The 12,997-nt window shown below is 44.3% G+C and overlaps 1 protein-coding gene across 8 annotated transcripts in view; it reads right to left on the bottom strand.

Moving 5' to 3' along the window:
• PUM1 (pumilio RNA binding family member 1) overlaps positions 1-12,997 on the bottom strand; it is a 130,847-nt gene that overhangs the window by 93,459 nt on the left and 24,391 nt on the right. For all 8 annotated transcript variants that reach the window (XM_074934155.1, XM_074934158.1, XM_074934159.1 and 5 more), the window contains exon 3: positions 2,913-2,981. In XM_074934155.1, coding sequence (XP_074790256.1) covers positions 2,913-2,981 — 69 coding nt within the window. The remainder of the gene's footprint in view (positions 1-2,912; positions 2,982-12,997) is intronic.

The raw sequence follows: 12,997 nt of genomic DNA, 5'->3' as shown, positions 1-12,997 counted from the left end.
ACACCGGGGACAGGGCAGGCTACCTGCCTGCCTGTCCTGGCCCCATGTTGCGCCACTCAGGGAAGCAGCTGGAACCATGTCCGTGCAGGGCCCCGGGGAAGGGGGGAGCAAGGACACGCTGCCCTTGCCACGCCTTCAGGTACCTCCCCCGAAGCTCCCATTGGCCACAGTTCCCCGTTCCCAGCCAATGGGAGCTGGGGGGTGCCTGGAGGCAAGGGCAACACACAGAGCCCTCTGCCCCCTTATGGTGCCAGCTGCTTCTGAGAGCGACACGGGGTCTGCGGCACCATGGGGAGCAATCCCGTGGGCCGGATCCAAAGCCACGATGGGCAGGATCCGGCCCACGAGCCGTAGTTTGCCCACCCCTGGTCTAAGGGATGTGGCAGAAGCCCAACTGCTTGGGGTATTTAAAACCTGACTGGACATAGCTCTAGAAAATGTGCTGAAGGAAAAAAAAAAAAGTCTTGCCCTGGCTGGAGAGGGACTAGATGGAAATCAACTTTCAATCTATAATATGTGATACAGTACATCTATGTAGACTGTGGACCCTCACACAGTCAATACCAAACAGAACATTATGACCAACAACGAGACAAGTGTACATGTTAAAGCTTTCCCTAGCAATGCTCCCCTACTGAAAACCAACAAGAGTGTGGAAGATCACTGCAAATAACTGAGCTGTTCAGCCAGGGAACAGAGACATCAAAGGCATTACAATCTGAGGAATAAGCAAGGTGGATTTTTTTAGAAATTAAATATACATTACATCTAAACTGCTAATCCCATGTAGCTGGCATGGATAAAGAACAATAGCACACTGTGCAAAGTTCTTTTGTAAACAGCAATGTCACTCTCTTTACAAAAATTAAGAGAGATCAGAATCAGCAAGCAGGAAGCCTTGATTTATATCTATTTTAATCTCTTTTTGCTTCTGTACTTCATTATTTTCATAAAGAAAGGTCAAGTTTCATTGGCTGGTAATCATTACAACATGTTGATTTTCAACTAAATACAGACTTTAAACTAATTTTTCCCCTAATTAGGAGGATATAGTATATCTGTACATGTTCTTTTAAGTAACTTCATAGCTTAATATACATTTATTCTGATTCTTAATATTTACATTATGATAGAGAACAGTGAATGATGCGGTATTTATTAAATGATTAGTGCCAAGATCATTTGGATGGAAACTGGAATTCAATTAAAATGCACAACCCATTTTTAAATGATGTTAAATGTGCTAGATATGTAATATTTATCAAAACACCTAGGTTTATTTGGTCCTGCCTCAGCACTGGAACTGATGACCCCTTCCAACCCTAGATTCTATGATTCTACATTTTACGTTTAAAACTGATTTATTAAAACAAAATATTTATAGTTAGCAAACTGAAATTATCCCCAACAACCATGTCCTTCAAGATTTAAGAATTAGCAGATCTCATCCTCACCCCTCCATTTTTATTCAGATATTTGAAGAGGAAAACAAGACTTTCCTGCTTTTTCTAACTCCAACAGGTTACTCAACTTTGAATGAAGTAGTGATTAAATTGAAATAGCGACTGAACTGAAAATAAATATTCTCTCTGCACCTACAGCTATAAAAAAACTGGTTTGGCTCTTCAAACTCTGGTTCCAGGTGCTTAGACAGACATTTACACCTGTTCAATAACTTGACTCTCTTTAAAACTCTGGCAGCAAACATTTACTACTTGAATAACTGAACTGAATTTAAATTATTTTAATAGGATTATAATAAGTTCAGGCCTTAACATAGGTTGTCTATTTCAAATTTAATTCTAAATAAACCTGTATTTTGGGTTTTTTTAAAAAATCATTGATTTTTATCCACTCTGACAAGAACACTGGCTTGAGGAGCCAGCCAGCCAACTCACAAGACAGAAGAGAAAATAAACTGGTCTTTGAACAGCAGAAGGAATATTAAAGTGAGCCGGAAGAGACCAGGAGAGCAAAACATGTTTTGCAACTAACATGGACATTTAAAGTTGGGCTGGTCATTTGCGTTGTCACATTTCACACCATATCTGAAGCTAGTAATTCTACATTTCCTCTTAGGATACAAGAATCAAGTAAATTATTATTACTTTTTTTCATTTAAGACCTGATAACCTTCTTTCTAACTCTTCTGCTGGCATTGGTAAACTCACAAGAGAACTTTTTACCCACACAACTTCATGGACTGAGGATCATTTTAGTGGAGAGGGGAATCCTGCTTTTTGCCCCAGTTACCACCCTTGACGTTGCCCCTTCGCAGTGTTCTTATTAACTTACACAGAAATAGGCACCTATCAGTTTTGAAGCATGAGGTTAAGATGTCTAACTAGTTTAAAGCGGCAAGATCTCCATGTATAGCTTTTTAAACTTCATCACAATAGCTAAAGCTGCCTATAGAAATGGAGAACAATCACTTACCAAAAAAAAAAAAAAAAAAAAAAAAAGCAGCAGCCTTGGTAATGTTGTCTATTAATTACCTGTATACCTAAAAGGAACATGGGACAAGTGTATGATACCTCGTAGCAAGACATAGGAACACAGGCCATACAACTGGAAGGGATCTCTTGGGTCATCAACTCCAGTTCCCTGCTATTGCAGACAAGCCCTTCACATAAACTAAGCAAGTTCCATTCTAATGTTTCCACCATTCAGCACAAGCACCATTTTATTACTTGCTGATGGTAGAACACCTGGAAGGCTCAGATGTTTCTCTTCCTAGGTTGGAGTGCCTCCTAATAGACTTTTTGCAACAGCCATGATGCAGGACTTCCTCAAGGGAGGAGTAGTGGATGTAGTTTTGAGAAGAGAATCCACCTCTCATTTCTGAAGAATGACCTCTTCTCCCTTCGTTCCATCACACATACACACACCTGTTCTAAAGATGTTTCACTTACCTCTCCCATAGCCCTTCCCTCCAGAGCTAGTGCTTGAAAATCATGGTTCAGTTCATCCATTGAACGCACCTATTATAAATAGAGGAGAAAAATATGAGGCACTGACTATATTTCATTCCTATTACAAATAAAAAGGTAATCAGTTTATAATTTTTTTTCAGACATAAAATGCCAGTGAACCTTACTCTTTATTAAAGTACACCACAAGACTGTTTAGGTGCAAAATATGACTTACCTTTACAACTCTTAAAATCTGGAGTATATTTTCTATCAATTCTACAAATATATTCAAAACTAAAAATAAGCAACTTCAAGACAGATAAGAGTGATTTCCCTTGCTACAGTAGAGATTAATATTGAAAAAAGAGCTGCATTAATATCTCTGTGCACAAGCAAATGAAAAAAATGCAGAGGTTAACATGATCTCCATTAAAAGACAGGATAGAATCAACATTCACAATATTAAACAATGAAAAATAAAAAAAATTCTGAAGTAGCACACTAACATTTAAAATCAACAGGTTGGCAGTGTATATAGCATAAAATCAGCAGCCTTAAACAGCACCTCACCATCTGAGCCTACAATGACTCTTTACTAAAGTTTACCTGATCCACATAGATTGATATCACACATTCTGCCTGCGAGGGATAGGCAGTGCAAATTCAGATGCACGTTAGTTTTAAAAAAACACCAGATTCTCTGAACATCTTTATACTACTCCAAGTTTACAATAAGCCTTAAGGAACAGGTTACAACTGTTTCTTCAGCAACTTAGCAGGTCTTCTGATCAAAGAGTCGGAAATCACATTATAAATAAAAACTCCTCTCCCAAAACAAACTGTTTAAAAATGGTTTTGCATAGTGAAACATTAATAAAGGCTTTCAACACAAGGACTATTCCGAGAGAAAGCACTGTTTGTAGTGTTCTAATATTTCTTAGCGGTTACACAGCATTTTTTATCTATACAATTCAAAGTGCTTTACAAAGGTGAGTAAGAATCACTCTTCATATTGCAGATAGACACACTAGATACAGGAGGGAAGCAACCTGCCCAAAGTCACAGTGTGTAAGTGACAAAACCTAGATTCAAAGAGAGGTCTCACGACTTCCAGCATATAAAATGTCTCCGTAAAAGTAGGAAAATGTGAACTGAAACATTGGCAGCACAGGCCTGTTAGGCACTCATGTAAGGTGTCAACAATGTTGCCAAACTTTTGCTCCAAGATTTCTACTCTAGACTCTTCTCATGCCCAACTCCTTACAAGCAGCAGAATCATCTCTAAAAAGAACAGGAGGACTTGTGGCACCTTAGAGACTAACCAATTTATTTGAGCATAAGCTTTCGTGAGCTACACTCCGATGAAGTGAGCTGTAGCTCACGAAAGCTTATGCTCAAATAAATTGGTTAGTCTCTAAGGTGCCACAAGTCCTTCTCTTTTTGCGAATACAGACTAACACGGCTGCTACTCTGAAAAGAATCATCTCTGACTCTGTGAATCACCTTCCTTTCTCCCACACTTAACTTCAAGAAAGAAAAAAGGTGGTAGCAGCAGCAACCTTAAGGAACTCCATCCTTGGAAGCCTGTCTAAAGATGAAGGAGCCAACCCTTAGAGTCAACCGCAACATCCCTGGAACTACAACGGGAGGAGACTGAGGCAATAATCTAGGGGAGTGGGAGACAGATACTGTTTTCCCTTGACTCAATCTATCAATCTCAAAAAGCTGGGGAGGGGGAGACAAACAGACAAAAGTCATAGCAGGAAGACCCAAGGAGTTAAAGGAAAGAGGTGGTGAGGGGATAATGGCAGAAAAAAAGAACTGCAAACAAAATACAGAATGGAACATTTTAAAAATGAAAAAGTGAGGTAAAGGAAAAAAGCAAGACAACATGTACTCAGCTTTAATTTAAGTCTATATTAGGGATGTTCCTATATTTCAATATCTTTCTATGGGCAGTTATCAGCAATACAAATTTACCAAATCTTTTCAAATTATATTTTGAGAACAAAATATTGACTCTTCTTTTGGCTCACAGTCACCTGCCAAAATTATTACTTGCTTATGGCACCGATACACTTAACACTAACTCTGGTTCCAAAATACAAAATTCAATATGTAATGACTGAACTCCAGGAAGTGTCATCATAGAAACTTATGCTTAAACTACAGATAAATCTCCCCTATAAACACAGTTTACTTCAAACAATCCAACTATAACAACAGACTAGGGGTCCAATGTTGCAAAGGTACATGTAACTTAACTCATATAAGCAGTTCCATTGAGTTTAATGGGACTACTTGAAAAAGTGACTGGTGTATGTTTGCTACAGGGCTCAATAATCTAATCAGACATTCCAGACACCCAGGTACTAGAAACTAGCAATTTCCTTAATGATTACCAAGTGTAATGCACAGCAGTTAACATGTTCTTATGTGCTGCAGTGCTAATCTTTCAAAGTTCTCAGGCCTAAAAATTCAACCATCTTTTAATGACCCAAAAGACGCAGTATTGTTTTAAAATTTAATCTAGATTCAGGAGAGAAAGGTGGAATATCAAAACAAGGGCTGCATCACAGATCAATCCTCCACTCTCACTTAGCCCTGGTCTACACTAAGAGTTTAGGTCAAATTTAGCAGTATTAGATCAATTTAACCCTGAACCCATGCACACAACGAAGCCATTTTTGTCAATTTAATGGGCTCTTAAAATCTATTTCTGTACTCCTCCCCAAGGAGGAGATTAGCGCTGAAATCGACATCGCCGGATTGAATTTGGGTTAGCGTGGACGCAATTCGACAGTATTGGCCTCCGAGAGCTATCCCACAGTGCTCCATTGTGACCGCTCTGGACAGCGCTCTCAACTCGGATGTACTGGCCAGGTAGACAGGAAAAGCCCCGCAAACTTTTGAATTTCATTTCCTGTTTGGCCAGCGTGGCAAGCTGATCAGCACAGGTGACCGTGCAGATCTCATCAGCAGAGGTGACCATGGAGTCCCAGAATCGCAAAGGAGCTCCAGCATGGACCGAACGGGAGGTACTGGATCTGATCACTGTATGGAGAGAAGAATCTGTGCTATCAGAACTCCATTCCAAAAGACAAAATGCCAAAATATTTGAAAAAATCTCCAAGGGCATGAAGGACAGAGGCTATCACAGGGACCCACAGCAGTGCTGTGTGAAACTTAAGGAGCTCAGGCAAGCCTACCAAAAAACCCAAGAGGCAAATGCCCACTCGGGGTCAGAGCCCCAGACATTCCGCTTCTATGATGAGCTGCATGCAATTCTAGGGCGTGCCCCTACAACTACCCCACACCTGTACGTGGACTCCTCTAAAGGAGTCTCACGCAACAGGGATGAGGATTTTGGGGACGAGGAAGATGATGAGGAGGGGGAGGTTGAAGATAGCGCACACCAGGCAAGCGGAGAAACTGTTCTCCCCGACAGCCAGGAACTGTTTATCAGCCTGGAGACAGTACCCTCCCAAGCCGGGCTCCCAGACCATGAAGGCGGAGAAGACACCTCTGGTGAGTGTACCTTTGTAAATATAAGTATATGGTTTAAAAGCAAGCATGTTTAATGATTAATTTGCCCTGAAGACTTGGGATCCATTCGCAGCCAGTACAGCTACTGAAAGTCTGTTAGCGTGTCTGGGGATGGAGCAGAAATCCTCCAGGGACATCTCAATGAAGCTCTCCTAGAGGTACTCCCAAAAACTTTGCAAAAGATTTCTGGGGAGGCAGCCTTATTGCATCCTCCATGATAGGACACTTTACCACCGCAGGCCAGTAGCACATAGTCTGGAATCATAGAATATCAGAGTTGAAAGGGACCTCTGGAGGTCATCTAGTCCAACCCCCTGCCCAGAGCAGGACCAATCCCCAACTAAATCATCCCAGCCAGGGCTTTGTCAAGCCTGATCTTAAAAACTTCTAAGGAAGGGGATTCCACCACCTCCCTAGGTAACGCATTCCAGTGTTTCACCACCCTCCTAATGAAAAAGTTTTTCCTAATATCCAACCTAAACCTCCCCCACTGCAACTTGAGACCATTACTCCTTGTCCTGTCACCTGTTATCACTGAGAATAGTCTAGAGCCATCCTCTTTGGATCCACCTCTCAGGTAGTTGAAAGCAGCTATCAAATCCCCCCTCATTCTTCTCTTCCATAGACTAAACAATCCCAGTTCCTTCAGCCTCTCCTCATAAGTCATGTGTTCCAGACCCCTAATCATTTTTGTTGCCCTTCGCTGGACTCTCTCCAATTTATCCACATCCTTCTTGTAGTGTGGGGCCCAAAACTGGACACAGTACTCCAGATGAGGCCTCACCAATGTCGAATAGAGGGGAATGATCACGTCCCTCGATCTGCTGGCAAATCGCTGCATAAGAAAACATGGTAGAGTGTGGTCCAGGTGTTTGCTGGCATTCAAGCAACATTCATTCTTTATCTCTCTGTGTTATCCTCAGGAGAGTGATATCATCCATGGTCACCTGGTTGAGGACAGATGGCGGGATCAAGAGGACAGGTGGTGGCAGCATGATAGAGGATGCAATGCTGAGGCTACTGGAGGATCAAACTGATCTGCTCCGGCGTATGGTTGAGATGCAGGAAAGGCACAGACTGCCACTGCAGCCCCTGTGTAACTGCCCTCCTCCCCAAGCCTCCTCACCCAGACGCCCAAGAACGCTGGGGGGAGAGGGGGCATGGCAGCTCCAGGCACCCAACCACTCCACCCCAGAGGACTGCCCAAGCAACAGAAGGCTGACATTTAATAAGTTTTGAAGTGCAGTGTGGCCTTGTCTTCCCTCCTCCGCTACCCCACCCGGTGCTTCCCTCCTCCCACACCCCTCCCGGGCTACCTTGGCAGTTATCCCCCTATTTGTGTGACAAATTAATAAAGAATGCATGAATTTGAAACAACAATGACTTTATTGCCTCTGCAAGTGGTGATCGAAGGGGAAAAGGGAGGGCAGTTGGCTTACAGGGAAGTAGAGCGAACCAAGGAGGCGGGTTTTCATCAAGGAGAAACAAACAGAACTGTCACACTGTAGGCTGTTCAGCCATGAAACTGGTTTTCAAAGCTTCTCTGATGTGGAGCACGCCCTGCTGTGCTCTTCTAACCGCTCTGGTGTCTGGCTGTGCATAATCAGCAGCCAGGCGATTTGCCTCAACTTCCCACCCCGCCATAAACATCTCCCCCTTACTTTCACAGATATTGTGGAGCACACAGCAAGCAGTAATAACAATGGGAATATTGGTTTCGCTGAGGTCTGAGCGAGTCAGTAAACTGCGCCAGCGCACTTTTAAATGTCCAAATGCACATTCTACAACCATTCTGCACTTGCTCCACCTATAGTTGAACAGCTCCTGACTACTGTCCAAAGTGTCTGTGTATGGCTTCATTAAGGGGTAGGCTGGGTCCCCAAGGATAACTATAGGCATTTCAACATCCCCAACAGTTATTTTCTGGTCTGGGAAGTAAGTCTCTTGCTGCAGCTGTTCATACAGACCAGAGTTCCTGAAGATGCGAGCGTCATGTACCTCTCCTGGCCATCCCACGTTGATGTCGGTGAAACGTCCCTTGTGATCCACCAGTGCTTGCAGCACCACTGAAAAGTACCCCTTGCGGTTTATGTACTGGCTGCCTTGGTGGTCCGGTCCCAAGATAGGGATATGCGTTCCATCTATTGCCCCACCACAGTTAGGGAATCCCATTGCGGCAAAGCCATCCACTATGACCTGCACATTTCCCAGAGTCACTACCCTTGATAGCAGCAGCTCAGTGATTGTGTTGGCTACTTGGATCACAGCAGCCCCAACAGTAGATTTGCCCACTCCAAATTGATTCCCGAGTGACCGGTAGCCGTCTGGCACTGCAAGCTTCCAGAGGGCTATCACCACTCACTTGTGAACTGTGAGGGCTGCTCTCATCTTGGTATTCTTGAGCTTCAGGGCAGGGGAAAGCAAGGTCACAAAGTTCCATGAAAGTGCCCTTAGGCATGTGAAAGTTTTGCAGCCACTGGGAATCATCCTACACCTGCAACACTATAAGGTCCCACCAGTCTGTGCTTGTTTCACAGGCCCAGAATCGGCATTCCATGGTATGAGCCTGTCCCATTGCCACCAGGATGGCCAAATTGCCGGCCCGTGCTTTGAGAGAAGTCTATGTCCATGTCCTCATCACCACGCTGCAGTCATCTCCTTGCCTGCTTTTGCAGGTTCTGCATATACTGCATGATAATGTGCGAGGTGTTTACAATGCTCATAACTGCCGCGGTGATCTGAGCGGCCTCCATGCTTGCCGTGGTATGGTGTTTGCAGGACAGAAGAGTTGCAGGGGAAGCGGTGGCTGGATGACCAGTTTTGCAGACCTACTGCACAGTCTGCTGCCAGGACACAACAGCGAAGCGGGCTGCACACTTGCCGGGGTATGGCGAGACAAGAGCAGCCGAGCAGAGTTGCAGCGGAAGCGACCCTGAGAGACCACCAGGAGAGCAGAGTGCCAGCGGAAGCAGTGGATGACGATGATCATATACAGAGGACCTGCGAGGTGGATTCATAGCATCAGGAGAGCAGAGTGGCAGTGGAAGCGGTGGATGACAATGACGGTTAGCAGTCCTACTGCACCGTCTGCTGAAAGCAGTATGGCACCCGCACTGAAAAAAGGAGCAAAACGATTGTCTGCCATTGCTTTCATGGAGGGAGGGGCGACTGACGACATGTACCCAAAACCACCCACGACAATGTTTTTGCCCCGTCAGGCATTGGGAGCTTAACCCAGAATTCCAATGGGCGGCGGAGACTGCGGGAACTGTGATATAGCTACCCACAGTGCAATGCTCCAAAAGTCGATGCTAGCCTCGGTACTGTGGACGCACTCTGCCGACTTAATGCGCTTAGTGCATTACTGTGGGGACACACAAAATCGACTGTATAAAATCGCTTTCTAAAAAATCAACTTCTATAAATTCGACCTAATTTTGTAGTGTAGACATACCCTTAGGCAACCAGCTGCAAACCTTAGGCACAGAGAGCTTGTGTAAGAGCAAAGCAAGCAAAGTGGGAGGGGACAGAGGCGCATGCATGCATGAATCCAACAAAGCGGACAGGATCTGAACTAGACAGATCAGCCTCTACAGTTCACATTTGCATATTAAAGGGGCAATTAGTAAAATGGTTCCAGATATTTGGATGGCACACAAGCAATACTCCAGCATTCCCAAGGACTTAGTTTTCAATTTTTACAAAAAGATCCTGGGTTTTACAAAAGCTATTAGTTGGTTTTGTTACACTGATTTTCACCAAAATCTGGACCACTCAAACACATTAAAATACTGATTATGTTAACAAAAACCAATACAGTACATTGGGTCGATCTGTTTATGCTAATAAGTTAGTCTGAGTGTAAATACCAGGCTGCATATTGAAGTAAGGCAACGCAGAAGAAGATACACATATGCGCAGACATGCATGTAAGGGGTTATGTTAGTGCTCGAGTCCTAAAAGAGGAAGTACTGAACCCAGCTCCCTGGTCTGGAAGGAGAAGGCCAGTTTTGGGCTCTGAAGGTTCCCTTAGAAGGAGATGGTGGCTGGGTAACCTGGGTGGTCCCCAGGGTAACCCCCTGGACCTGGTTCCCCACTCTGGAAGAGAGATGCTGGAGGAAGCAGCATGGGGACACAGAGACCTTGCTTCCTCCGCCTCTTCTGGGCCCACTCCATAAGGGGAGAGAGCAGCTGTATTCTCTTTTTGTGGGGGGAGAGGTGGAAGCTTAGTGCATGTTGCCTCTGTAGACCTAGGTTCTTCAAAGTGGATTTGGAGGAAGACATAACTTGCACTCCTGATAAGACCCCATACAGGGACCTCTGGGGGTAGACTCCTTCACTCCTGAGTCAGGTTGATGTATGGTGGGGTCCCCGAGCCTGGGTCCGACCACGGCCTCATGACCTTTTCCATTAGGTGCTTTGTAAGGTGAAGTTCTTGCCCTTCCCAGGCACAGATAGGGAATGAACAGCATATACTGGATCTTGCCATGATGTGGGCTACCCCAAAGCAGTACAAGCAGCATTGGTCGTCACTGATGACCAAGAAGGATTGCAGGCAGGAAGCACAGATTTTGAAGCCCAGAACTTCAATAGAGTACGGGGGTTGGGGAGACTATATAACACAAACTGTCATATAAAAATTTTAAAACTCAAGAATATAAAATCTATTTACAGATATCTAAATATATTTTCACTGTTACAGAAGAAAGCTGAAGCTTCAGACTGGAGGTTCCAATCCAGACGATGTGGCGGTGATAAGAAACTGGAGAGGCCGTCAGTCCACCCCACCCTCTATCTCCATGGTCAGAGGCACTAAGTGAGCCAGAGGGCACATGTGGACCAATGGACATTGCTTGCAAAATTCCTCAGCTCTGGGGGCAAGGAGTACATAGGTACTCCACAGAGGAACACACACAGAGACTAGCACTCAAAAAGAAAAACCCCTCTCAATCAAGTCTCACTTCCTTAGTGATTGTAATGTCATAATCCTATTAGTCTTCCACAGTCTTCCAGGGTAGGAAAGACCTTAATTTCTAATGTAGGTCACCTTTCAAGTAAAACGTTAATATTGGTAAATGATTTATTTAATTTTTACTAGAAAAATGCTAACAAACTACTGTCAACAGCCTTGGTGATAATACAAAAAACATGCACTGATTTGATTATATCAATGTAGTTAGAGCACTACAAACCCCAAGCATACACCCATATGACATACTTCAGTAATAAGCCGCACCAGTGTAAACTCAGCTTTGCACAGATGCAATTATCTAGGACACGAAACCAGGACAAAATTTTTCAAAATGTCATCAGGGCCTAAAAATTTAAGACTTATCAACTTTCACAGGAAGTCACTGCAATTTACCAGTTAAGCGCTATTTCCTGGGAATTAGAGGTAGCTTCCCCCAGTGCTAAACAACGCAAATCTGTTTTCTAATTCAACAAGTACTGTTTGTCCTCACCCAAATCATGCTACAATAGTTTAACATTTGTGACAGAGTCGGGCCAGATGGCTATAGGAGAGTAATAGAAGGCAGATATACAAGCCCCAGGCTAAGTAGGTCCCTTTTCCCTGGGTAAGGTAACAGGGAAGGTTCCAGAACAATCAGGAACCTTCTGGAGACAATTAAGACAAGCTGATTAGAACACCTGCAGCCAATCAAGAAGCTGCTAGAATCAATTCAGACAGGCTAATCAGGGCACCTGCGTTTTAAAAACGGAGCTCACTTCAGTTTGTTGGTGTGCGTGTGAGGAGCTGGGAGCAAGAGGCACTAGGAGCTGAGTGTGAGAACGCGGACTGTTGGAGGACTGAGGTGTACAAGCATTGTCGGACACCAGGAGGAAGGTCCTATGGTGAGGAGGCCATGGGGAAGTAGCCCAGGGAATTGTAGCTGTCACACAGCTGTTCCAGGAGGCACTCTAGACAGCTGCATTCCACAGGGCCCTGGGCTGGAACCCGGAGTAGAGGGCAGGCCCGGGTTCCCCCCAAATCCTCCCAACTCCTGGTCACACACAGGAGGAGTTGACCTGGACTGTGAATTCAGAAAAGCGGCCAAGCTGAGGGCTGCCATGAAGCTCCAAAGCCTGCAAATCTGCCAATAATCGCAAGACCCACCAAGGTAGAACAGGAACTGTGTCACACATTACTGTTGATGTTGAAACAGAAAGAACTCGTTTCCTCTTGACTTAACACACAAACAACAGCACAATAATCGTAACAGCTGAACACACTCCATGATGTTGTCTTAGAACTGGCTTAGCTGTATTGCTTTCTAACTGTGTACTACTCTCTCCCCTCTTAGGAAAAAAGGCTGCCCCACCATGCTGTTCTGTGGCGAAGACACCTCCTCCGCCGAATGGAAGACGAGTCAAATGGCCTGCAAACGTCTGCAGAGGTCTAAAACCCATGCCACCTCATTTCTCTTCAAAGCTGTGCCTTCTCACTTCCAACGGCAGCAGAAAATGTCAGCTACTCTAAAGTACATTCAGCTACCTTTTCAATTTTAACAAAAAGGTATCCTAAGGTTTATTCTGTGAAT

The sequence above is a fragment of the Natator depressus genome, chromosome 19, assembly GCF_965152275.1.
Source record: "Natator depressus isolate rNatDep1 chromosome 19, rNatDep2.hap1, whole genome shotgun sequence".
In the NCBI taxonomy this organism is placed as follows: domain Eukaryota; kingdom Metazoa; phylum Chordata; order Testudines; family Cheloniidae; genus Natator; species Natator depressus.
This window is presented reverse-complemented; position numbering and strand designations above follow the sequence as displayed.